Here is a 26,411-nt window from a genome sequence, read left to right as displayed (position 1 = left end):
TCTCAGTAAGTACTAAGATACTGGTGGAAACTATAGTAAGAGTACCCATCCTTCCTCTCTATAGCGAAATAAATATTTTGATACCTGATTTGACTGCTTTTTTTCTGTTGTTTGGTGTGTTTTTATGGTGACCTGAACAGCTATTTGTAGCTACTTAAGGCAATTATTGATTCACACATCAGGAATACTAAATCCACGATTGCAAGGACTAGAGTAATTCAGCTAATGAAGCTGAATGTTTTTCTCTTGGTAACTTCAAACAGATACTTGGCTTGCTTTACAGCAGTCTATGTTATCAGTGAATCTTGCTATCATGACTGATAAAAATTTTCCTCTGGTAACTGTAGTTAATATGCAATCAGCAATGACTGATGTATGTGATCAATAAGGAGTATCTCTCATGGGAAGAGCAAGGGATTGACGGTAAAAAGAGGAGAATGTGATTGAGAACTTATTTACAGTGATTTCACATTAGCAGGTCTTTCCAATATCTAGTTCCAACATCCACAGGCTCCCCAAACTTAAATCCTACTATAGCATCAAAGATTCATAGTTTAGAGAAGTACATCCTCCTGTTATTTTAAAGGTGGTAGTGACGAAGAGCTGGAAAGTACATTCTCAAAAGCCTCATCAGGATGCCAGCACACACTCATTCCAGGAGAACGTAAAACAAAATGGGCCTTCTCATTTCCTTCCAAATCCCAGACTCTAAAAGAGGAAAAAAAAAAAAAAAAAAAAGGTAAAGTAATTAGCTGTGTATTGCCATTTGACTGGAATAAGTTCAGATTTGGTGCCTCAATACATTCAACAAAGGAAGCGACCAAATGAAATACTGTTCATGCTTGATCACTTCAAGAAGAAAACAGACTAATGGAACACCCAGAATTAAATTTGCAGATGCTCAATACTTGTGCATAGAAGTCCGTAAAAGCAAGCCAATACTGAAGAGAGTGTAATTAAAAAATGAACTAGGCACACCCTCGATTTGAAAGGGCAACGTATATCAGGCCATGACCTACCTTAAAGTAAGTTAAAAATATTGAGAAGGGATTACCACTGCTTCCACATTACAACTAAATATTTTGAGATGGTTTTAGGATGCAATCTTTGCATCAGTATACACATTGTGTCCAATAAAAGGATGGGAAACTTCTGAAAGAGACCAGTAAACAAAACTGAATAAATTTTTTTTTGAGCATTCACATGCAGCTTTGTTGTGGTTTAACCCAGCAGGCAGCTGAGCACCACACAGCCATTTCCTCACTCCTCCATCCCACAGTGGGATGGGGAGAGAATAAAAAAATAAAACAAAAACAATAACAAAAAAAAACAGGAAAAACTCGTGTGTTGTGATAAAGACAGTTTAATAAGACAGAAGAGGAAGGGAAATAATACTAATGATAGGAGAATGTACAAAGCAAGTGGTGCCTAATGCAGTTGCTCACCACTCGCTGACTGATGCCCAGCCCCCATCCTGAGCACTGCCCCCCCCGAGTTTTGTTGCTCAGCATGACACCACACACACGCTGTGGGACATCCCTTGGGCCAGTCTGGGTCACTTGTCCTGGCTCTGTCACCTCCCATCTCCTGGTGCACCCCCAGCCTCCTCGCTGGCAGGGCAGCATGAGAGGCTGACAAGTCCTTGGCTCTGTGTAAGCACTGCTCTGCGACAACTGAAACACCCCTGTGTTATCAGCATTATTTTTCTTCTAAATCCAAAACATGCGCATACCAGCCCCTATGAAGAAAAACAACCCTATCCTGGCTGAAACCAGGACATCTCCTTACTTGATTTTCCCCAAGACTGAAGGCAGAAGATCCAAAGCAATGGTATTTGGGATGTTAGAGAAATGGGGTTGTACAATTTAAAATACTTCTCAAATTTATAGCCATTATAACATTCCTATGACAGTAAAGGCTCAATACGTATCTTTTCATAGCTTCTGAACTCTGTTTTTTCAGGTTTGGGCTCGCCAAAGCAATTGGTTTCTCAGCTCCTTCGTAAATGTTAGCTCAGAAATTAAATCAAGGGTTGTTACTGCCTGCCCATTTAGTGTTAACTTTGCGAGCATTCACCCTAAGGTGAATTGGGGATCTTATTAATGTTTACGAATATCTTAAGCGTGGGAGACAGAGGGATTTGGCGAACCTCTTTTCAGTGGTTTGTGGGGACAGGACAAGGGGCAATGGCCACAAATTGGATGACAGGCAGTTCCGCACCAACATGCGAAAGAACTTCTTCACGGTGAGGGTGACGGAGCACTGGAACAGGCTGCCCAGGGAGGTTGTGGAGTCTCCTTCTCTGGAGATATTCAAGGCCCGTCTGGATGCCTACCTGGGCAACCTGCTCTAGGGAACCTGCTCTGGCAGGGGTTTGGACCCGATGATCTCTTGAGGTCCCTTCCAACCCCTGCAATTTTGTGATTCTGTGATTCTGTGACATTCCCTTTCTGAGTCTTCCATAATTAAAATGCTGTTATTTAATTACTCTCTCCTAACTTTCCGTTAGAAGTCATCATTAGGAAGAGCATCCTCGGTGCATGTGGCGTGCAAACATTATCCAGTCGTTTACTCTCTATGACTAAGAACCTAGAGAGCTCGTCTGTTATGGAAAATGATCAAATTGATGTTAGAACAGTTGATTCTACTTCCTTTTGAGAGATTGAATACAAATTCAATCTGAGATTTCCGCATTTAAAAATAATAATAATAAGAAGAAGACAACTGGAACTGGAAAAGTTTTATTATTCAACCAGATTAACTCCAGAACAATCAATCTATGAACTAACAGACTATGAACCTGTAAGGGGGTGCTGCTATCCCTGCTGTCTCCAGTGGGTCCCATGCTAGGGTGCCATTCTGTCGCCTGCAGCTGCCCTGTCTTGGTCGCAGGTGCAGGTCGGGCAGTGGGGGGCTGCCAGGGGCTGCCAGCTGGGTGGCTGCAGCATGGCCATAGCAGAGGCTGCTGCCAGCAAGGCCACTGGAAAGAGTGGGTGACCGAAGGGAGGCAGGGCGGCCGAGGGAGCCTTCGGAGCTCCTGCATTTGGGCACAGGGGAATCTGGGCAGGTTGGACGTGGTGTGGGGAGGGAGCAGGAACGGCAGCTGAGGTCTGGCTGCTGTTTGACAGCAGCAGGGAGGGGTCCAGGCGCTGCTGCTTGTCCCTGCCTGCTGCTGCAGCAGGATCTGGCAGGGTGGGAGCAGCGCCCTGCGAGGCTGTATGGGCACCGCTGGCTTGAGGGGTGGCTTTTGCCCAGCGCTTGGGGAGTGGGGACCCCGCGGGTGCCGCTGGCTGTGTGTCTTCTTCTGGAGCTGCTGCCAGCGGGTCCTCCTCATCCATATCAGCATCTCTCCACGCAGGCTGGGCATAGAGGCTGCTGCTGCGGCAGCTCTCATCCAGCCCTGCCTGCAGGGCTTTCCTCTTCAGAGCAACTCGTCGCTTGCAGTTCTTGAGCAGGTGGGGAGAATCTCTCTTGAAGTTGGGGTTATAGTAGTAGAGTATCTAAAAACGCAAAGGAGAAGAATTAGTTGCTACCGGTTTGGGACTGAGAAACAGCAAGATACAAGAACTAAGAATTTTGATTGTTAAAGGCAATCATGGGTTAAAAAGATCTATTGTCAGTTTAAGCCTAAAGCTTAGGCTGACTAAAACTTAATGATACAGTCCTGATGATACAGTTCTGGTACATTGCAAATGTCTTAAAGTAAGTAGACTCATCATAGCCCGATTTATTTATCTTTCTGCTCCATGGGTTCAACCTCATTGGATACAACCCAAATGTATTTTATCTGCATTTCTACTACTCAGCAATGCTACCTCAAAAATACCTGGAAGTAGCCTGAAAAAGAAATTAAGATCAGAACATCTACTGTTATCCTCATCTCCTCCATTGCCAAGGCTTATTTTATTGGAACATCCATCTCTCCCACCAGAATATTGTGAGAATTGGTTCACGTATGGAGCAATTGAGGTACCTTCCTATGATCAGAAAATGCATCCTCTTCTTTCGGAAATTCAGGAAGCGAGGGAGATCTTTGCAAGTCCTGTTGCAGTTTGGTGAATCCGTACTGATTAAGTTGACGAATGAAACTTTTCATACTCTCAAAAACTCTCGGAGGTCTTGTCCTTCCCAGCACTTCCACTTTAAACATTTCCTCATCGATCACGATATAGTTTCCAGAGTGACCCCACCAGATGGCCTTAAATTCGTCACACTCAACCAGTTGCCAGAGTTTCTTTGGGAAGCTGAGGGATGAGAAGACGTTGCCGTTGCCAGCGTTCTCCTCAGAAGAATTATGAGGAACATGTTTGGTCTCGTGGTCATCAGTGAGAGCTTGGGGATCTTTTTCTTCCCTTGTTGATGCTACAGGAGCATCCCAAGCTGCTCCTTTATCCTGTCCCAGAGGTTCAGGAGAAGGGGAGTCCAAAGACTCAAACAGCTTGTCTGGAGCAAAAACGTATGACGTTTCTTCTGGAAGTGGCTCCTGTTTAATTTCATTCACCTCATTGTCACTCGAGTTTCCATCTGCAGCCATTTCTGTGACCAGCTGCTTTTTGTCCTGCAAGTCAGCAAGTGAGACTCAACGGGACTGTCTGGGGGTTCTGGTGGGGGAAGCTCAAACGTCACCATGAGGCCCGTGTCACCACGACGATATCACAGTGTGGCTCTGGTTTGCAACCTTGACATCTGCTGAAGCAAGAATGCTAGAGTGCATGAAATGTCACAAAGCTGCACCAGGTGAAGTTCAGACTGGACATCAGGAAACAAGTCTTTACCGTGGAGTGGTCAAACACTGGAACAGGCTTCCTAGTGAGGTGGTTGACGCCCCGTGCCTTCTTGTGTTCCAGAGGCATTTGGGCAATGCCCTCAATAATATGCTTTAACTTTTGGCTGGCCCTGAAGAGGTCAGGCAGTTGGACTCGATCTTTGAAGGTGCCTTCCAACTGAACTTTCTTATTGTAGGAAAACTCGCATTCCAGCTCTCTCAAGATAGTAGCAGCATCATTTCTAACAAAAAGCTTGGCCAGATGATTATAACCATTTTGTTCATTGCTAAGGGGGAAAAAATATTCATTAGACAATCGTCACTTTGCACAGAAATACCGTTTCCATAGTCTTTGGGTTTATCTTACACATTAAAATATTAGCCTTGTTTATAATTTAATAATCTGAACTATTTTTTGTGAAATAGCACTCGGGAGCGTGTTACATTAAGGGGAAGTCATTCGTTTCTGAATAAGCAGTTTTCTCTTCAGAAATATTGGTACATAATTTTATTAATCAATACTGAAGATCACGGTTTTGGTGTATCTGTCAGAACATGGTATGGTTACATTCAATATGACTATCTACCAAGTTATCATCTTTTATTTTCTGTAGGTCTTCCATATAAGACCATGACTTCCATGAATTAAAATTTTGTCATTTTTTACCATATGTTTTACATTCTCCATGCCATCACCTGGTTGTAGCTACTTCACTATTGCAGGGCTTACATGAGCACTTCTTTTTTTCCAGGTAGGAAGCAGAATGGTTAAATGATGAAATGCTTCCTGAAAATGTTGCAGTTGTCAGCCAGGAAGTCCATGGCTCTTTTCCTGTAGGGTCCTCTCACTTGCCAGCACTACATCATGCTAGGTGGAATGCCAGACTGGACTTAAATTACGATGCCCCAAACAGTACTCGTTTGTATTAAAAACGTTTCTGAGCCAATGTATATACATTGGTGTTACTCTCTTGTTGTAGTTTAACCTGGCAGGCCACTAAGCACCACACAGCCGTTCGCTCATTCCCCCACACTCTCGGTGGGATGGCGGAGAGAATTGGGAAAAAAAAAGGTAGAACTTGTGAGTTGAGACAGGAAAGGGAGGGAAAACAATAACAACAACAAGAAGAGCAGCAATAATATATATACAAAATGAATGATGCACAATGCAATTGCTAACCACCCACCAATTGATACCCAGCCAGTCCCCAAACAGCACCCCTCCATCCCTGGCCAAGCCCCAAAGTTTTGTTGTTCAGCATGATGCCACATGGAATGGGACATCCCTTGGGCCAGTCTGGGTCTCCTGTTCTGGCTCTGTCCCTTCCCAGCTTTTCTTTGAGCATCTCCAGCCTCCTCGCTGGCAGGGCAGCACGAGAAGTTGACGAGTCCTTGGCTCTGTGTAAGCACTGCTCTGTCACAACTGAAACACCAGTGTGTTAGCAGCAGCATTCTCATCCTAAATCCAAAACACAGCACCATACCAGCTAAGAAGAAGAAAATTAACTCTTTCCCAGACAAAACCAGGATAAGCTGTGCCATGAAAATCAAAGGAGGCCTACTTTTGTTTGTCATTCCACGATCAAAAAATAACACATTATTTCTTTTACTTCAGAAGTACTTTCAGTTCTGAGGGTGTCTCCCAGGAGTCTTGGAAAAGGCATACACAAGTAAGGAAAGAGCTCAGATAAACTGCAGTGTGGTATTTTGGCTCAAAATTAAAGACTAGGTAGAGATAGAAGGAAAAGCAGAAGATAAGGAGAGAGATGAGCTGGAGAGATGCTTTGATTATGTTGGAACAGGGTCAAAAGTGAATTGAGAAGGTCATAGCAGAGGCACGATGACATTACTTGGGAAGATGCAGCTCCTAGCTCTAGCTGCATTACCACAGCTTGTCTTCCATGACCTTTTACGATCTAAAGCCAACAGGCACTGGACAACGCCAACATTAAGACAAGTGATGAGATGCTTGGTGAAATGGAATAACCAAAGGCAAACCCTTCAGTCTGATCCTGTATGACCAAAGACAATGCACTTCAGCAAAGACACCAAGAACACTGCTATAAGATTCTTGGTTGCATGCGAAGCAGTCGCACTTTTGAGGCTCATTTGCACTTTTATCAACTTCTCTGGGCTATTTTGCATGTTCTGAACTTTTGGTGCTTTCTTATAACCAGCTGGAATAACCAAAACGTTTTTATAAGGTTATCTGAATACTTACTTTTATTACTAATTCTGGTTTTGTTGCATTGTATGTGCGTGGGTGAATGACTTGGGAAAAAATTTAAAAAAGGGGCTCAAAAAGTTGCATGCAACTGCTTATGATTGGACACTGCTGTAGTATCAAAATATTTACCCGCATTTAAATCTGTTAGATACCCTTACACCAACTCTATTTACTCTTTGTGGCATCTGGCTTTTGGATTAAATAATTTTCTTGCTTTCCATAGAAGGATCTCAAATATTGTTTTAATAATGACCTCGTTCATAGAAAGCCTAGCAAAGTAAGCAGTCTTTCAGGTTTCACTATTTTGGACTCCTCAAATTTCTATCTATTGAAGTCGTTTATATTTGGGACTTGGAATTACTTTTCTCCAAAATTAGCAGAAGTAAATTCAGTGATAATTGCAGGTTTTGTCTCCTTAGTAAGGATAACTGGAGAGCAAGCTGTAGCAGATGGGAACCCCGCTGGAGAAAGTCAAAAGAGGTCTTTCAGATTGTTGCAGTTGCCCGATTATATCACGGTTTAGGGAGGTGGGGCATTACCAGCTAAACAAATGGAAGTTCCTAGTCTAGGCTAATTATTGCTTTTTGTTTGTTTGTTTTGTGGCAATATTTTACTGAATATTAAGAAAGTTAACACAGAAGAAAATGGTGATAACATACAGAAAGTCTATCTTGCTTAGAAGAGGGCAATTCAATTTAGGCTACATATGACAATCCTGAAGTAAAAAAGACCTTACGGGTTATAACTGTACCAATTTAATTACTAAATAATTTTTCTAAAAAAATTATTTACATTGATAAATATAAATCAATAATGATCGCAGCTTGGAATAGGTGGTAAATGTCTTTTAGTTTGCTGGTAGCTCAGATAAATCTACAAATAAACAAGAGTTAATCTTGATTTTTTCATCTGTAGATATTCAAAATTTCTTTAAAAATTAGCCCATAGTCCAAGGTGACTGGAAAACCTTAACAGATAACACATTAAAAAGAAGAAACATGCTTTAAAAGTGGATAGGTACATACAGAAAAATGGAGTGTGACTTCCAGGAGAAGCAGTGTTACAGAACAACTTTATACATTTGATATTTTAAAGTGGGCAGCAGTAGAACATCTTTGTGAAAAAAACTAAATAAATAAACAGAACTTTAAAACCCTGACTTTCCTGTAAAAGGCTGTAAATAGAAACAAACAAACAAACAAACAAAACCACCACAAGCTGTTTGGTATACTAGAACTGAAACCCTCTGTCATCTTAATAGAAATAATACTGCTTAAAATTATTCTGATTACACCATTAGCTTCTTCCCTGTTTGTGGAAATACTTTTTTCAACAAACACATTCACAGACAACATTTTAAGACACTACATATTGTATTTCTTTCTTACAAAACGGTGATGGTACAGAAAGTTAAGGCAAAGACAGCTGTTTTCGCTGTAGGTACTCTCTGAACTAACTGAGACACAACTGAGACTGTCAGATACAAAATCTCTTTAAAAAAAAATTAAAAAATAAATTCACACCAAATACCATGTTAAAAAAGCGTATGTTTTAAGGGAAGTAACAAAGTGTCAAATGAATGATATCTGATTTTTATGTACAAAAGTTGTTGCATTTGCGAGCTGAAAATCAAACAGAAAACGTTTCCTATTTTACTTGTTCTGTTCTTGTATTCTCCATGTGAATAAATAGCAGTACAAAGAGTAATTTCCTTTGATTTTCTACAAAAAGGATATCATGCTGTAAACTTTAATATTGGAAGCAAATGGTTATTTTATATTTCAGTTACCCAAAAGACAATTTTATGGTCTCCTCCAACTGCACATAATGGAAGAGTTCTGTGCCATGTCAGTCCAGATCCTACAGCTGCCGTACCAGTAAGAATGGGCTTAAAAAAAGAACAAGAGTAATATCAATACAACTTACCATAGGTGATTATTATACCACATATACCAAGTTACACGAGCAACTCCCCACATATCTAATACTCCTTAATAAACACAGTTAAAATAAAACAGAAATCAAACTGAAAAATCTGACTATCTGCTACCCAGTTTCAGTAGCTACTGGTTGCAAACAGGTTTTCATTCACTCGGGACCACCTATGAATAAAATGAACATACCTTTCAAATATTCCTAACAGAAGTGCACACATGCTGGAGTTTTCTCCCTTGTGAGTAACTGTGTGAAGCCATCAGATATTCCACTGATACCAAAGAAATAAATTCAGAGAAATGGCTTGTAAATGATTCACCACCCACAGCCCTGCATGCATGTTGTTGTGGAACAGAAAAAGTCATGGTCATTGTAGTGGGTTTACGTGGCAAGGTTTTGGTAGCAGGGGGCCATAGGGGTGGCTTCTGTGAGAAGGATCTAGAAGCTGTCCCATGTTTGGTAAGGGCCCCACTGCTGACCAGAGCTGAGCCAGTAAGTGATGTTGTTTTGCGCCTCTGTGAGAGCATATTTAAGACAGGGAGAAAAAAACGCTGCACTACACAGCGGCTAGGAGATTGAGAGGAGTGAGGAACAGCCTTGCAGGTGCCAAGGTCAGTGAAGAAGGAGAGGGAGAGGTGCTCCAGGCGCCGGAGCACAAGTCCCCTGCGGCCTGTGGCCAGGACCATGGTGAAGCAGGCAGGCCCCCTGCAGCCCATGGAGTACCGCGGTGGAGCAGGATTCCACGGTGCAGCCCGTGGAGGAGACCACGGTGGAGCAGGTGGACCTGCAGCGACGGAGGCTGCGGCCTGTGGAAGACTCCTGCTGAAGCAGATTCCGGGCCGGACCTGTAGCCCGTGGAGAGGAGCCCACGCAGGAGCAGGTGACCCGGCAGGAGCTGCTGCCCGTGGGGGATCCAGGTTGGAGCAGTTTGCTCCTGGGGGATGGACCCTGTGGTACAGACCCATATCTGGAGCAGTTCTTGAAGAGCTGCTGCCTGTGGGCAGCCCACGCCGGATCAGTTCAGCAAGGACTGCATCCCGCGGGAGGGACCCCACAGCACAGGGGACGAGAGTGACCGAGAAGGAGCGGCGGCGAAGAAGCGCTATAGACTGACCATAACCCCCATTCCCGCCCTCCCCTGCGCTGCTCGGGGGGAGGAGGTGGAAGAGGGTGGATGGGGGGGAAGGTGCTTTTGGTTTCTTTCCTTTGTTTCTCGCTTCTCTAGTTTGTTAGTAATAGGCAATAAATCTTACTATCTCCCTATGCTGAGTCTGTTTTGCCCGTCACAATAATTACTGCGTGATCTCCCTGTCCTTATCTCAACCCTTGAGCCCTTTTCATCGTATTTTCTCTCCATTCCTCTGAGGAGGGGGAGTGAGAGAGCGGTTGTGGTGGAGCTCGGCTGCCCACCTGAGTAAAACCACCACAGTCGTTCACAAATTTCGCTAAGATTATGGAGCAGGTCCCACTAAAAATGGTTGAAGAGACACAGTTGTCCCTAAACTCCCACGTAAGTGCTTGCATATACACAGACTATATCAAAAACAAAACGGAGACAACAAAATATAGATAGCACTTGTACCTGAATAATCTGGCTCGATCAACATGGACAGGACTCTTATCCTGCGGATAACTAAAACAGACATTCCATGTAAAAAACTGTTCTGCAAACAACTACGGATTAAGTATCAAAACCATAATTTTAAAGAAGGGACACATTGTCTACTCTTTGTGAAGAAGCTGAGGGAAAAACTGAGCTTTCCTGCAGCTTACATTTCAATTTGGAACAGGAAAACTGAAGTAGTTAGCGACTCTACTAAGGTATTTATGATTGAAATAAATGCATAAACCTTACAATGAGAGGTAAACAGTAGAGATGCTATCTGAAGTGGACAAAAAGAAACAGCATAGTATTTTTAACAGATAAATATTGATAGAAATAAGCATGAAAAAGAACGATCTGTACTGATTCCGTAATTGCTGATGAATGTTCATTTGTTTACTGAAAAGGAGGTGTAATACATTGAGCATTTAAGTGCTCTTTCACCAAAGTAGCCCCATCACTTCATGTGCTCCTTAAGGAGAGACTGAAGAAATACATGTCCTGTGCATAAAAATACCTGGAGCGAGTGATATCCCATATAAGCCAATCATTTCCCGCAACTGGATTCATGCTTACTGATTTTATATGCCTACTACTGCTTTATCCCCTAACAATTTGTAACAGATTTTATCTAAGCTTTTGCTGTTAACATAAAATATATTTGTGTTTTGTTAAGCAATGTAGAAAGAGCTTCCTTATGAAATGATAAAAAAATCTATTCTCAATGAGGAGGATGGCTTTCCGATAGTCATGAACAACAATTAAGGAAGGCAAAGCAGCATTAAAAATACTCTGTCCCCTCCTCTCCCATCCCCACCTACTCCTGTCCCCCAACATCCAAATTTGCTTGGGAAAAGATAGCTGTCACAGAAACACACTCTTCTGCAAACTAGAAGGCATGTTGCAGCAAGCATTTTGAACTTCAATAAGCTTTTCAGTAACCACCAGTCTGTAAGGCTTTATTAGTTTTTTGAAGGGGCTTTTATTTACTAAAAAAAACCTCTCCTTTGCCAGCTCTTTGATAAGGGTCAGACTAAAAACAAGCTAATATGTAAGACTGGTGTAATATTTCAATATTTTTGCACAGAAAAAATAGGGCTAATTAGGGCTTATCAGGGCCCTAATTAGCTTAGGGCTAATCTAGTAACTAAACTGCCCCGTAGCATATATAGTGGCAAACATTCAGTTTTGATGACACTGGAGTCAACAGTCTTCTCAGTAAGTACTAAGATACTGGTGGAAACTATAGTAAGAGTACCCATCCTTCCTCTCTATAGCGAAATAAATATTTTGATACCTGATTTGACTGCTTTTTTTCTGTTGTTTGGTGTGTTTTTATGGTGACCTGAACAGCTATTTGTAGCTACTTAAGGCAATTATTGATTCACACATCAGGAATACTAAATCCACGATTGCAAGGACTAGAGTAATTCAGCTAATGAAGCTGAATGTTTTTCTCTTGGTAACTTCAAACAGATACTTGGCTTGCTTTACAGCAGTCTATGTTATCAGTGAATCTTGCTATCATGACTGATAAAAATTTTCCTCTGGTAACTGTAGTTAATATGCAATCAGCAATGACTGATGTATGTGATCAATAAGGAGTATCTCTCATGGGAAGAGCAAGGGATTGACGGTAAAAAGAGGAGAATGTGATTGAGAACTTATTTACAGTGATTTCACATTAGCAGGTCTTTCCAATATCTAGTTCCAACATCCACAGGCTCCCCAAACTTAAATCCTACTATAGCATCAAAGATTCATAGTTTAGAGAAGTACATCCTCCTGTTATTTTAAAGGTGGTAGTGACGAAGAGCTGGAAAGTACATTCTCAAAAGCCTCATCAGGATGCCAGCACACACTCATTCCAGGAGAACGTAAAACAAAATGGGCCTTCTCATTTCCTTCCAAATCCCAGACTCTAAAAGAGGAAAAAAAAAAAAAAAAAAAAGGTAAAGTAATTAGCTGTGTATTGCCATTTGACTGGAATAAGTTCAGATTTGGTGCCTCAATACATTCAACAAAGGAAGCGACCAAATGAAATACTGTTCATGCTTGATCACTTCAAGAAGAAAACAGACTAATGGAACACCCAGAATTAAATTTGCAGATGCTCAATACTTGTGCATAGAAGTCCGTAAAAGCAAGCCAATACTGAAGAGAGTGTAATTAAAAAATGAACTAGGCACACCCTCGATTTGAAAGGGCAACGTATATCAGGCCATGACCTACCTTAAAGTAAGTTAAAAATATTGAGAAGGGATTACCACTGCTTCCACATTACAACTAAATATTTTGAGATGGTTTTAGGATGCAATCTTTGCATCAGTATACACATTGTGTCCAATAAAAGGATGGGAAACTTCTGAAAGAGACCAGTAAACAAAACTGAATAAATTTTTTTTTGAGCATTCACATGCAGCTTTGTTGTGGTTTAACCCAGCAGGCAGCTGAGCACCACACAGCCATTTCCTCACTCCTCCATCCCACAGTGGGATGGGGAGAGAATAAAAAAATAAAAACAATAACAAAAAAAACCAGGAAAAACTCGTGTGTTGTGATAAAGACAGTTTAATAAGACAGAAGAGGAAGGGAAATAATACTAATGATAGGAGAATGTACAAAGCAAGTGGTGCCTAATGCAGTTGCTCACCACTCGCTGACTGATGCCCAGCCCCCATCCTGAGCACTGCCCCCCCCGAGTTTTGTTGCTCAGCATGACACCACACACACGCTGTGGGACATCCCTTGGGCCAGTCTGGGTCACTTGTCCTGGCTCTGTCACCTCCCATCTCCTGGTGCACCCCCAGCCTCCTCGCTGGCAGGGCAGCATGAGAAGCTGACAAGTCCTTGGCTCTGTGTAAGCACTGCTCTGCAACAACTGAAACACCCCTGTGTTATCAGCATTATTTTTCTTCTAAATCCAAAACATGCGCATACCAGCCCCTATGAAGAAAAACAACCCTATCCTGGCTGAAACCAGGACATCTCCTTACTTGATTTTCCCCAAGACTGAAGGCAGAAGATCCAAAGCAATGGTATTTGGGATGTTAAAGAAATGGGGTTGTACAATTTAAAATACTTCTCAAATTTATAGCCATTATAACATTCCTATGACAGTAAAGGCTCAATACGTATCTTTTCATAGCTTCTGAACTCTGTTTTTTCAGGTTTGGGCTCGCCAAAGCAATTGGTTTCTCAGCTCCTTCGTAAATGTTAGCTCAGAAATTAAATCAAGGTTTGTTACTGCCTGCCCATTTAGTGTTAACTTTGCGAGCATTCACCCTAAGGTGAATTGGGGATCTTATTAATGTTTACGAATATCTTAAGCGTGGGAGACAGAGGGATTTGGCCAACCTCTTTTCAGTGGTTTGTGGGGACAGGACAAGGGGCAATGGCCACAAATTGGATGACAGGCAGTTCCGCACCAACATGCGAAAGAACTTCTTCACGGTGAGGGTGACGGAGCACTGGAACAGGCTGCCCAGGGAGGTTGTGGAGTCTCCTTCTCTGGAGGTATTCAAGGCCCGTCTGGATGCCTACCTGGGCAGCATGCTCTAGGGAACCTGCTCTGGCAGGGGTTTGGACCCGATGATCTCTTGAGGTCCCTTCCAACCCCCGCAGTTTTGTGATTCTGTGATTCTGTGACATTCCCTTTCTGAGTCTTCCATAATTAAAATGCTGTTATTTAATTACTCTCTCCTAACTTTCCGTTAGAAGTCATCATTAGGAAGAGCATCCTCGGTGCATGTGGCGTGCAAACATTATCCAGTCGTTTACTCTCTGTGACTAAGAACCTAGAGAGCTCGTCTGTTATGGAAAATGATCAAATTGATGTTAGAACAGTTGATTCTACTTCCTTTTGAGAGATTGAATACAAATTCAATCTGAGATTTCCGCATTTAAAAATAATAATAATAAGAAGAAAAAGACAACTGGAACTGGAAAAGTTTTATTATTCAACCAGATTAACTCCAGAACAATCAATCTATGAACTAACAGACTATGAACCTGTAAGGGGGTGCTGCTATCCCTGCTGTCTCCAGTGGGTCCCATGCTAGGGTGCCATTCTGTCGCCTGCAGCTGCCCTGTCTTGGTCGCAGGTGCAGGTCGGGCAGTGGGGGGCTGCCAGGGGCTGCCAGCTGGGTGGCTGCAGCATGGCCATAGCAGAGGCTGCTGCCAGCAAGGCCACTGGAAAGAGTGGGTGACCGAAGGGAGGCAGGGCGGCCGAGGGAGCCTTCGGAGCTCCTCCATTTGGGCACAGGGGAATCTGGGCAGGTAGGACGTGGTGTGGGGAGGGAGCAGGAACGGCAGCTGAGGTCTGGCTGCTGTTTGACAGCAGCAGGGAGGGGTCCAGGCGCTGCTGCTTGTCCCTGCCTGCTGCTGCAGCAGGATCTGGCAGGGTGGGAGCAGCGCCCTGCGAGGCTGTATGGGCACCGCTGGCTTGAGGGGTGGCTTTTGCCCAGCGCTTGGGGAGTGGGGACCCCGCAGGTGCCGCTGGCTGTGTGTCTTCTTCTGGAGCTGCTGCCAGCGGGTCCTCCTCATCCATATCAGCATCTCTCCACCCAGGCTGGGCATAGAGGCTGCTGCTGGGGCAGCTCTCATCCAGCCCCGCCTGCAGGGCTTTCCTCTTCAGAGCAACTCGTCGCTTGCAGTTCTTGAGCAGGTGGGGAGAATCTCTCTTGAAGTTGGGGTTATAGTAGTAGAGTATCTAAAAACGCAAAGGAGAAGAATTAGTTGCTACCGGTTTGGGACTGAGAAACAGCAAGATACAAGAACTAAGAATTTTGATTGTTAAAGGCAATCATGGGTTAAAAAGATCTATTGTCAGTTTAAGCCTAAAGCTTAGGCTGACTAAAACTTAATGATACAGTCCTGATGATACAGTTCTGGTACGTTGCAAATGTCTTAAAGTAAGTAGACTCATCATAGCCCGATTTATTTATCTTTCTGCTCCATGGGTTCAACCTCATTGGATACAACCCAAATGTATTTTATCTGCATTTCTACTACTCAGCAATGCTACCTCAAAAATACCTGGAAGTAGCCTGAAAAAGAAATTAAGATCAGAACATCTACTGTTATCCTCATCTCCTCCATTGCCAAGGCTTATTTTATTGGAACATCCATCTCTCCCACCAGAATATTGTGAGAATTAGTTCACGTGTGGAGCAATTGAGGTACCTTCCTATGATCAGAAAATGCATCCTCTTCTTTTGGAAATTCAGGAGGCGAGGGAGATCTTGGCAAGTCCTGTTGCAGTTTGGTGAATCCGTACTGATTAAGTTGACGAATGAAACTTTTCATACTCTCAAAAACTCTCGGAGGTCTTGTCCTTCCCAGCACTTCCACTTTAAACATTTCCTCATCGATCACGATATAGTTTTCAGAGTGACCCCACCAGATGGCCTTAAATTCGTCACTCTCAGCCAGTTGACAGAGTTTCTTTGGGAAGCTGAGGGATGAGAAGACGTTGCCGTTGCCAGCGTTCTCCTCAGAAGAATTATGAGGAACATGTTTGGTCTAGTGGTCATCAGTGAGAGCTTGGGGATCTTTTTCTTCCCTTGTTGATGCTACAGGAGCATCCCAAGCTGCTCCTTTATCCTGTCCCAGAGGTTCAGGAGAAGGGGAGTCCAAAGACTCAAACAGCTTGTCTGGAGCAAAAACGTATGACGTTTCTTCTGGAAGTGGCTCCTGTTTAATTTCATTCACCTCATTGTCACTCGAGTTTCCATCTGCAGCCATTTCTGTGAACAGCTGCTTGTTGTCCTGCCAGTCAGCAAGTGAGACTCAACGGGACTGTCTCGGGGTTCTGGTGGGGGAAGCTCAAACGTCACCATGACGCTCCTGTGTCACCACGATGTTATCACAGTGTGGCTCTGGTTTGCAACCTTGACATCTTCTGAAGCAAGAATGCTAGAGTGCATGAAATGTCACAAAGCTGCACCAGGTGAAGCTCAGACTGGACATCAGGAAACAAGTCTTTACTGTGGGGTGGTCAAACACTGGAACAGGCTTCCTAGTGAGGTGGTTGACGCCCCGTGCCTTCCTGTGTTCCAGAGGCATTTGGGCAATGCCCTCAATAATATGCTTTAACTTTTGGCTGGCCCTGAAGAGGTCAGGCAGTTGGACTCGATCTTTGAAGGTGCCTTCCAACTGAACTTTCTTATTGTAGGAAAACTCGCATTCCAGCTCTCTCAAGATAGTAGCAGCATCATTTCTAACAAAAAGCTTGGCCAGATGATTATAACCATTTTGTTCATTGCTAAGGGGGAAAAAATATTCATTAGGCAACCGTCACTTTGCACCGAAATACCGTTTCCATAGTTTTTGGGTTTATCTTACACATTAAAATATTAGCCTTGTTTATAATTTAATAATCTGAACTATTTTTTGTGAAATAGCACTCGGGAGCGTGTTACATTAAGGGGAAGTCATTCGTTTCTGAATAAGCAGTTTTCTCTTCAGAAATATTGGTACATAATTTTATTAATCAATACTGAAGATCACGGTTTTGGTGTATCTGTCAGAACACGGTATGGTTACATTCAATATGACTATCTACCAAGTTATCATCTTTTATTTTCTGTAGGTCTTCCATATAAGACCATGACCAGACTTCCATGACTTAAAATTTTGTCATTTTTTTACCATATGTTTTACATTCTCCATGCCATCACCTGGTTGTAGCTACTTCACTATTGCAGGGCTTACATGAGCACTTCTTTTTTTCCAGGTAGGAAGCAGAATGGTTAAATGATGAAATGCTTCCTGAAAATGTTGCAGTTGTCAGCCAGGAAGTCCATGGCTCTTTTCCTGTAGGGTCCTCTCACTTGCCAGCACTACATCATGCTAGGTGGAATGCCAGACTGGACTTAAATTACGATGCCCCAAACAGTACTCGTTTGTATTAAAAACGTTTCTGAGCCAATGTATATACATTGGTGTTACTCTCTTGTTGTGGTTTAACCTGGCAGGCCACTAAGCACCACACAGCCGTTCGCTCATTCCCCCACACTCTCGGTGGGATGGTGGAGAGAATTGGGAAAAAAAAACGTAGAACTTGTGAGTTGAGACAGGAAAGGGAGGGAAAACAATACCAACAGCAGCAATAATATATATACAAAATGAATGATGCACAATGCAATTGCTAACCACCCACCAATTGATACCCAGCCAGTCCCCAAACAGCACCCCTCCATCCCTGGCCAAGCCCCGAAGTTTTGTTGTTCAGCATGATGCCATATGGAATGGGACATCCCTTGGGCCAGTCTGGGTCTCCTGTTCTGGCTCTGTCCCTTCCCAGCTTTTCTTTGAGCATCTCCAGCCTCCTCGCTGGCAGGGCAGCACGAGAAGTTGACGAGTCCTTGGCTCTGTGTAAGCACTGCTCTGTCACAACTGAAACACCAGTGTGTTAGCAGCAGCATTCTCATCCTAAATCCAAAACACAGCACCATACCAGCTAAGAAGAAGAAAATTAACTCTTTCCCAGACAAAACCAGGGTAAGCTTTGTCATGAAAATCAACGGAGGCCTACTTTTGTTTGTCATTCCACGATCAAAAAATAACACATTATTTCTTTTACTTCAGAAGTACTTTCAGTTCTGAGGGTGTCTCCCAGGAGTCTTGGAAAAGGCATACACAGGTAAGGAAAGAGCTCAGATAAACTGCAGTGTGGTATTTTGGCTCAAAATTAAAGACTAGGTAGAGATGGAAGGAAAAGCAGAAGATAAGGAGAGAGATGAGCTGGAGAGATGCTTTGATTATGTTGGAACAGGGTCAAAAGTGAATTGAGAAGGTCATAGCAGAGGCACGATGACATTACTTGGGAAGATGCAGCTCCTAGCTGCATCTTCTTGGAGAAGAGGAGTCTGGAGAAGAGGAGGCTCAGGGGTGACCTTATCGCTCTCTACAGTTACCTTAAAGAAGGCTGTAGGTAGGTAGGAAGAACTTCTTTACTGAAAGGGTCGTAAGGCTTGGAATAGGCTGCCCCGGGAAGTGGTTGAGTCACCATCCCTGGAGGTCTTTAAGAGATGTTTAGATGTTGAGCTTAGTGATACGGTTTAGTGGAGAACTTGTCAGTATTAGGTAAGAGGGTGGACTGGGTGATCTTGGAATTAACTTCCAACCTAGACGATTCTGTGATTCTGTGATATAGCTCTAGCTGCATTACCACAGCTTGTCTTCCATGACCTTTTACGATCTAAAGCCAACAGGCACTGGACAACGCCAACATTAAGACAAGTGATGAGATGCTTGGTGAAATGGAATAACCAAAGGCAAACCCTTCAGTCTGATCCTGTATGACCAAAGACAATGCACTTCAGCAAAGACACCAAGAACACTGCTATACGATTCTTGGTTGCATGCGAAGCAGTCGCACTTTTGAGGCTCATTTGCACTTTTATCAACTTCTCTGGGCTATTTTGCATGTTCTGAACTTTTGGTGCTTTCTTATAACCAGCTGGAATAACCAAAACGTTTTTATAAGGTTATCTGAATACTTACTTTTATTACTAATTCTGGTTTTGTTGCATTGTATGTGCGTGGGTGAATGACTTGGGAAAAAATTTATAAAAGGGGCTCAAAAAGTTGCATGCAACTGCTTATGATTGGACACTGCTGTAGTATCAAAATATTTACCCGCATTTAAATCTGTTAGATACCCTTACACCAACTCTATTTACTCTTTGTGGCATCTGGCTTTTGGATTAAATAATTTTCTTGCTTTCCATAGAAGGATCTCAAGCATTGTTTTAATAATGAACTCTTTCATAGAAAGCCTAGCAAAGTAAGCAGTCTTTCAGGTTTCACTATTTTGGACTCCTCAAATTTCTATCTATTGAAGTCGTTTATATTTGGGACTTGGAATTACTTTCCTCCAAAATTAGCAGAAGTAAATTCAGTGATAATTGCAGGTTTTGTTTCCTTAGTAAGGATAACTGGAGAGCAAGCTGTAGCAGACGGGAACCCCGCTGGAGAAAGTCAAAAGAGGTCTTTCAGATTGTTGCAGTTGCCCGATTATATCACGGTTTAGGGAGGTGGGGCATTACCAGCTAAACAAACTGAAGTTCCTAGTCTAGGATAATTACTGCTTTTTGTTTGTTTGTTTTGTGGCAATATTTTACTGAATATTAAGAAAGTTAACACAGAAGAAAATGGTGATAACATACAGAAAGTCTATCTTGTTTAGAAGAGGGCAATTCAATTTAGACTACATATGACAATCCTGAAGTAAAAAAGACCTTACAGGTTATAACTGTACCAATTTAATTACTAAATAGTTTTTCTAAAAAAAATATTTACATTGATAAATATAAATCAATAATGATCGCAGCTTGGAATAGGTGGTAAATGTCTTTTAGTTTGCTGGTAGTTCAGATAAATCTACAAATAAACAAGAGTTAATCTTGATTTTTTTCATCTGTAGATATTCAAAAATTGTGTTAAAACTATCATTTTTTAAAAAAATAGTCCACAGTCCAAGGTGACTTAGAAACCTTAACAGATAACACATTAAAAAGAAAGAACATGCTTTAAAAATGGATAGGTACATACAGAAAAATGGAGTGTGACTTCCAGGAGAAGCAGTGTTACAGAACAACTTTATACATTTGATATTTTAAACTGGGCAGCAGAGGAACATCTTTGTGAAAAAAAAAATAAATAAATACAATTTTAAAACCCTGACTTTCCTGTAAAAGGCTGTAAACGACAAAAAAAAAAAAAAAAAAAAAAAAAACATGAGCTGTTTGGTATACTGGAACTGAAACCCTCTGTCGTCTTAATAGAAATAATACTGCTTAAAATTATTCTGATTACACCATTAGCTTCTTTCCAGCTTGTGGAAATACTTTATTCAACAAACACATTCACAGACAACATTTTAAGACACTACATATTGTATTTCTTTCTTACAAAACGGTGATGGTACAGAAAGTTAAGGCAAAGACAGCTGTTCTTGCTGTAGGTACTCTCTGAACAATTTCAAACTATTTGCACTGTGTTAACTGAGACACAACTGAGACTCTCATACAAAAACTCTTTAAAAAAAATTAAAAAAAAACCTCACACCAAATACCATATTAAAAAAGTGTATATTTTAAGGGAAGTAACAAAGTGTCAAATGAATGATATCTGATTTTTATGTACAAAAGTTGTTGCATTTGCGAGCTGAAAATCAAACAGAAAACGTTTCCTATTTTACTTGTTCTGTTCTTGTATTCTCCATGTGAATAAATACCAGTACAAAGAGTAATTTCCTTTGATTTTCTACAAAAAGGATATCATGCTGTAAACTTTAATATTGGAAGCAAATGGTTATTTTACATTTCAGTTACCCAAAAGAAAATTTTATGGTCTCCTCCAACTGCACATAATGGAAGAGTTCTGTGCCATGTCAGTCCAGATCCTACAGCTGCCGTACCAGTAAGAATGGGCTTAAAAAAAGAACAAGAGTAATATCAATACAACTTACCATAAGTGATTATTATACCACATATACCAAGTTACACGAGCAACTCCCCCCATATCTAATACTCCTTAATAAACACAGTTAAAATAAAACAGAAATCAAACTGAAAAATCTGACTATCTGCTACCCAGTTTCAGTAGCTACTTACTACACTTAAGTAAGAGGTATCAAAATCTTCCATGATAACAAAATTTTCAGCTATTTTCATTATTTTTATTAACACTATTATTTTAAATGCATTCTTTCAAACCTAGAAACCTTTGTAATGAAATTACTTCCTGTTATTATGTGTACTCACAGCTAGTATGTTTGGAGATAATATTTTTTATTGTAAACTATGCAAATGTACACTAACATCAGCAAAACCAAAATACTTCCTGTGCTTTACTTGCACTGTCTCTGAACATATTATCATTACTCATATAGGTAATTCAAACCTGAAAAATGCACACCAGCTGATTTTTGCATCTTTAGAATTAGAAAAACAAAAGAACTTATTAAATAAAAAGGTAAATTTTTTTTCTCTCTTTGTATGAATGAGACAAAGTAAAATAAAACATACAGATCAAACAGCATTTTAAATAACAGGCTGAATAGTGTCTGGGAGGTTTTTTTAGCATGGATGAGACAAAAAATAATTAAAAGAATTACCAAGCATCATTTCTGAATGGTTTGGGCTAGTTTTTAGCTACAACTTTTAACTATTTATGAGCTTGATTTGAAAAGCACAGATGCAATTCCATCCAAAAGCTGAATTCAAAATTTACCTGGGGATGTCCTAGATGATGAACAAGCAGTTGAGTAGTTGTCTTTCCTGGATATCCAGTGGTTGCAAACAGGTTTTCATTCACTCGGGACCACCTATGAATAAAATGAACATACCTTTCAAATATTCCTAACAGAAGTGCACACATGCTGGAGTTTTCTCCCTTGTGAGTAACTGTGTGAAGCCATCAGATATTCCACTGATACCAAAGAAATAAATTCAGAGAAATGGCTTGTAAATGATTCACCACCCACAGCCCTGTATGCACGTTACTGTGTAACAGAAAAAAATCATGGTCATTCACAAATTTCACTAAGATTATGGAGCAGGTCCCACTAAAAATGGTTGAAGAGACACAGTTGTCCCTAAACTCCCAAGTAAGTGCTTGCATATGCACAGACTATATCAAAAACAAAACGGAGACAACAAAATATAGATAGCACTTATACCTGAATAATCTGGCTCGATCAACATGGACAGGACTCTTATCCTGCGGATAACTAAAACAGACATTCCATGTAAAAAACTGTTCTGCAAACAACTACGGATTATGTATCAAAACCATAATTTTAAACAATGAAGGGGAAACATTGTCTACTCTTTGTGAGAAAACTGAGGGGAAAACAGCTTTCCTGCAGCTTACAATTCAATTTGGAACAGGCAAACTGAAGTAGTTAGTGACATTATTAAGGTTCAATAATTATGTATTTATGATTGTAATAAATGCATAAACCTTACAATGAGAGGTAAACAGTAGAGATGCTATCTGAAGTGGACAAAAAGAAACAGCATAGTATTTTTAACAGATAAATATTGATAGAAATAAGCATGAAAAAGAATGATCTGTACTGATTCCGTAATTGCTGATGAATGTTCATTTGTTTACTGAAAAGGAGGTGTAATACATTGAGCATTTAAGTGCTGTTTCACCAAAGTAGCCCCATCACTTCATGTGCTCCTTAAGGAGAGACTGAAGAAATACATGTCCTGTGCATAAAAATACCTGGAGCGAGTGATATCCCATATGAGCCAATCATTTCCCGCAACTGCTCCAATTTTAAGAGTATTCTTTAAACACCAGTCTGCTGACATCAGTGGCGTTTGTTCACACTCCAGCGAGAGAATGGCCTGCTGTGTAATGAGATCGTAGAATCGTATTGTCCCATTTTTCTCTGCTACCATCAGCTGCAAGAGAAATTAATAGAACTTTGTAAACTTAGCCTGTAATGAGTCTTAGCATCCTTTTTACTCTATAGCAAACCTAGTATATTTTGAAGGAAATATTGATACTAGGACGTTAGATAGGTACAATTGTTCACATTTTACTAGAAAACATTCTCCTGAATATTCTTCCAGCAATAATTAATCAGCACTTTAAATCATACTCCTGTCACATTATACATAGTGATTACATTATTTTATCTATACATATATGTATAGATTTAGATATATGTGTACATAATTTTGGTGCTTAGAAGCACCAGTTCTCAGACAGAGTTGCACTCTGCTTTCAGAATCATAATGCATATTTTTTTGCTTTTAAAAAGTTCCAGTTCTGAGTACAAGGAACTGACGGACAGAGATCGTGCCATTCAAGGAAATAATGATATTGTTAACTGTAGAACCTGGATTCATGCTTACTGATTTTATATGCCTACTACTGCTTTATCCCCTAACAATTTGTAACAGATTTTATCTAAGCTTTTGCTGTTAACATAAAATATATTTGTGTTTTGTTAAGCGATGTAGAAAGAGCTTCCTTATGAAATGATAAAAAAATCTATTCTCAATGAGGAGGATGGCTTTCCGATAGTCATGAACAACAATTAAGGAAGGCAAAGCAGCATTAAAAATACTCTGTCCCCTCCTCTCCCATCCCCACCTACTCCCGTCCCCCAACATCCAAATTTGCTTGGGAAAAGATAGCTGTCACAGAAACACACTCTTCTGCAAACTAGAAGGCATGTTGCAGCAAGCATTTTGAACTTCAATAAGCTTTTCAGTAACCACCAGTCTGTAAGGCTTTATTAGTTTTTTGAAGGGGCTTTTATTTACTAAAAAAAACCTCTCCTTTGCCAGCTCTTTGATAAGGGTCAGACTAAAAACAAGCTAATATGTAAGACTGGTGTAATATTTCAATATTTTTGCACAGAAAAAATAGGGCTAATTAGGGCTTATCAGGGCCCTAATTAGCTTAGGGCTAATCTAGTAACTAAACTGCCCCGTAGCATATATAGTGGCAAACATTCAGTTTTGATGACACTGGAGTCAACAGTCTCCTTAGTAAGGACTAAGATACTGGTGGAAACTATAGTAAGAGTACAGATCCTTCCTCTCTATAGCGAAATAAATATTTTGATACCTGATTTGACTGCTTTTTTTCTGTTGTTTGGTGTGTTTTTATGGTAACCTGAACAGCTATTTGTAGCTACTTAAGGCAGTTATTGATTTGCACATCAGGAATACTAAATCCAAGATTGCAAGGACTAGAGTAATTCAGCTAATGAAGCTGAATGTTTTTCTCTTGGTAACTTCAAACAGATACTTGGCTTGCTTTACAGCAGTCTATGTTAGCAGTGAATCTTGCTATCATGGCTGATAAAAATTTTCCTCTGGTAACTGTAGTTAATATGCAATCAACAATGACTGATGTATGTGATCAATAAGGAGTATCTCTCATGGGAAGAGCAAGGGATTGACGGTAAAAAGAGGAGAATGTGATTGAGAACTTATTTACAGTGATTTCACATTAGCAGATCTTTCCAATATCTAGTTCCAACATCCACAGGCTCCCCAAACTTAAATCCTACTATAGCATCAAAGATTCATAGTTTAGAGAAGTACATCCTCCTGTTATTTTAAAGGTGGTAGTGATGAAGAGCTGGAAAGCACAACCTTAAAAGCCTCATCAGGATGCCAGCACACACTCATTCCAGGAGAACGTAAAACAAAATGGGCCTTCTCATTTCCTTCCAAATCCCAGACTCTAAAAGAGGAAAAAAAAAAAAAAAAGGTAAAGTAATTAGCTGTGTATTGCCATTTGACTGGAATAAGTTCAGATTTGGTGCCTCAATACATTCAACAAAGGAAGCGACCAAATGAAATACTGTTCATGCTTGATCACTTCAAGAAGAAAACAGACTAATGGAACACCCAGAATTAAATTTGCAGATGCTCAATACTTGTGCATAGAAGTCCGTAAAAGCAAGCCAGTACTGAAGAGAGTGTAATTAAAAAATGAACTAGGCACACCCTCGATTTGAAAGGGCAACGTCCAAACAATTTGACAAGCTTAGTTGTCTACACATGAAATCTAGATGATACCTTCTCTTTTTACCTCTTTTTATTCATAAGTCAACACTGCAGCCTTTGTGCTATGGCACAAATAACAGTGAGACAGCACAAAGCAGGAAGACCAGTGTTGATCTAGCTGATACAAGCAACCTAGAGTGAAGCACCAAGCAACTTAAATCATCCACTTCCCCATGAAAAGGAGAAGACCACGCGCTAAAGTATTTTGCTTACATAACACATGAATTTCCTTTTTTTTCTTTCTTGTAAGACAAGACTGAGTAATGGAAATACAAGAAACTAGAAATGAGGCTATGGCAAACAAGAGGGTTTGTGGCAGAGGTACGCTAGCCTACAAAGGGTCTTGGCAAGCTTTCAACAAATACGTCATGTTTGTCAGTCTAGTCTTCTCTTTTAGAAACACCTACAGTATATATTAGGCAGCTATATATATATATCAAATATTAAGAGAAATAAGAACAGTCAACAGTATTGGGTCAACACAGATTGACAGGGAAGTGTATGCTGACGCACCAAAAGTAGGTTATAAGATGAGTGAGTTTTCTTTGGATGCACTCCATATGAGTGTTACTGAGCCATGAAGCTACTCAGCTTATAAAATGCAGCAAAAACAATACAGACACCATTTTACCTCATAGCCACTGCTCAGTTGCCTCATTTCCTAAAAAATCAGGAGCTCAGTTGTCGGACAAGGACATCACAGTTGTGAACATAAGTTTTAACCACAAGGTTGTGTGCTATTTAAATGCATTTTCACACACACATATATATACATACATCCTTCCTCACTGACATACAAAGCCTTAGAAGCAGCCAGATTTTTAAGTGTAGTGTTCTGCTCAGTCTTTAGATGAGTGGCTGAGTTAGATGAGTGGCTATGTACTATTATTGTTTATTCTAGGGGATTTTTGCTGACTTCCTCCAGACTTTTTTAGTTTATATCTCACCAGGGTGCTGAGAGCTTTATATTTAAGAGATTTCAAAAAATTCTTAAATAATACATCATATGTCTAGACAAAATATATCGGAACAAAGTAAATATATTTAATGAACAATGTTATTTTCTTATGCCAAACCACAAGAGATCAAATATTTGTTTTCCCTGCAGAAAATACAGTCTCTAATGTTGAAGGATCAGCGTCCTTATTAAAATAAAGTCAAAACAAAAACCTGACAACTGTTTAAAAAATGAAATATCTACTTCATTAGGTAATTTAGAAACATACAATACTTTCTTCTATTGCCAGAAATTTTGCCTTGTAGATTTGTCCAAGTCAAATCAACACTTTCCATGTGTATTTACTGTGCAGGGAGAAAATTATGATATAA

At 40.7% G+C, this 26,411-nt stretch overlaps 3 protein-coding genes across 8 annotated transcripts in view; all 3 read right to left on the bottom strand.

Moving 5' to 3' along the window:
* Window positions 1-2,725: 2,725 nt before the first annotated feature.
* On the bottom strand, window positions 2,726-10,503 carry LOC308179113 (uncharacterized protein). 3 transcript variants are annotated; one of them, XM_080558765.1, is made up of 4 exons: window positions 9,116-10,503; window positions 5,433-8,880; window positions 3,974-5,052; window positions 2,726-3,500 (listed from the first exon to the last, which is right to left on the bottom strand). In XM_080558765.1, exons 3-4 carry the CDS (start codon window positions 4,532-4,534, stop codon window positions 2,847-2,849), a joined length of 1,215 nt encoding a protein of 404 aa, XP_080414891.1. In that variant the 5' UTR covers window positions 4,535-5,052; window positions 5,433-8,880; window positions 9,116-10,503; the 3' UTR covers window positions 2,726-2,846. The 3 variants fall into 3 exon arrangements, with proteins under 3 accessions (XP_080414891.1, XP_080414892.1, XP_080414893.1); XM_080558766.1 differs by having other exon boundaries at window positions 5,496-8,880; XM_080558767.1 differs by lacking the exon at window positions 5,433-8,880.
* A 3,963-nt stretch (window positions 10,504-14,466) lies between these two features.
* LOC308179142 (uncharacterized protein) lies at window positions 14,467-22,213 on the bottom strand. 2 transcript variants are annotated; one of them, XM_080558834.1, is made up of 3 exons: window positions 21,887-22,213; window positions 15,715-16,795; window positions 14,467-15,241 (listed from the first exon to the last, which is right to left on the bottom strand). In XM_080558834.1, exons 2-3 carry the CDS (start codon window positions 15,889-15,891, stop codon window positions 14,588-14,590), a joined length of 831 nt encoding a protein of 276 aa, XP_080414960.1. In that variant the 5' UTR covers window positions 15,892-16,795; window positions 21,887-22,213; the 3' UTR covers window positions 14,467-14,587. The 2 variants fall into 2 exon arrangements, with proteins under 2 accessions (XP_080414960.1, XP_080414959.1); XM_080558833.1 differs by lacking the exon at window positions 21,887-22,213 and adding an exon at window positions 17,182-20,220.
* Window positions 20,357-26,411, bottom strand: part of NUP37 (nucleoporin 37) — a 24,567-nt gene continuing 18,512 nt past the window's right edge. For 2 of the 3 annotated variants that reach the window (XM_080558806.1, XM_080558805.1), the window contains exons 6-10: window positions 24,666-24,756; window positions 22,774-22,955; window positions 22,220-22,270; window positions 21,772-21,865; window positions 20,357-20,969 (exon numbers count right to left, since the gene is read on the bottom strand). In XM_080558806.1, coding sequence (XP_080414932.1) covers window positions 20,856-20,969; window positions 21,772-21,865; window positions 22,220-22,270; window positions 22,774-22,955; window positions 24,666-24,756 — 532 coding nt within the window. In that variant the 3' untranslated portion in view covers window positions 20,357-20,855. The remainder of the gene's footprint in view (window positions 20,970-21,771; window positions 21,866-22,219; window positions 22,271-22,773; window positions 22,956-24,665; window positions 24,757-26,411) is intronic. The other variant, XM_080558807.1, reaches the window with a different exon arrangement.

The sequence above is a fragment of the Anser brachyrhynchus genome (assembly GCF_964034855.1).
Source record: "Anser brachyrhynchus genome assembly, chromosome: 1".
Classification (NCBI taxonomy): Eukaryota; Metazoa; Chordata; class Aves; order Anseriformes; family Anatidae; genus Anser; species Anser brachyrhynchus.
Note: the sequence above shows the minus strand (reverse complement) of the source record. Positions and strands in the feature narration are given on the sequence as shown.

Coding starts and splice junctions, on each gene's coding strand:
- LOC308179113 (XM_080558765.1), bottom strand. CDS start 4,534: ATGGCTGCAGATGGAAACTCGAGTGACAATGAGGTGAATGAAATTAAA. Junction 3,501..3,973: donor CATTTTCTGATCATAGGAAG/GTACCTCAATTG, acceptor TTGCGTTTTTAG/ATACTCTACTACTATAACCC.
- LOC308179142 (XM_080558834.1), bottom strand. CDS start 15,891: ATGTTTAAAGTGGAAGTGCTGGGAAGGACAAGACCTCCGAGAGTTTTT. Junction 15,242..15,714: donor CATTTTCTGATCATAGGAAG/GTACCTCAATTG, acceptor TTGCGTTTTTAG/ATACTCTACTACTATAACCC.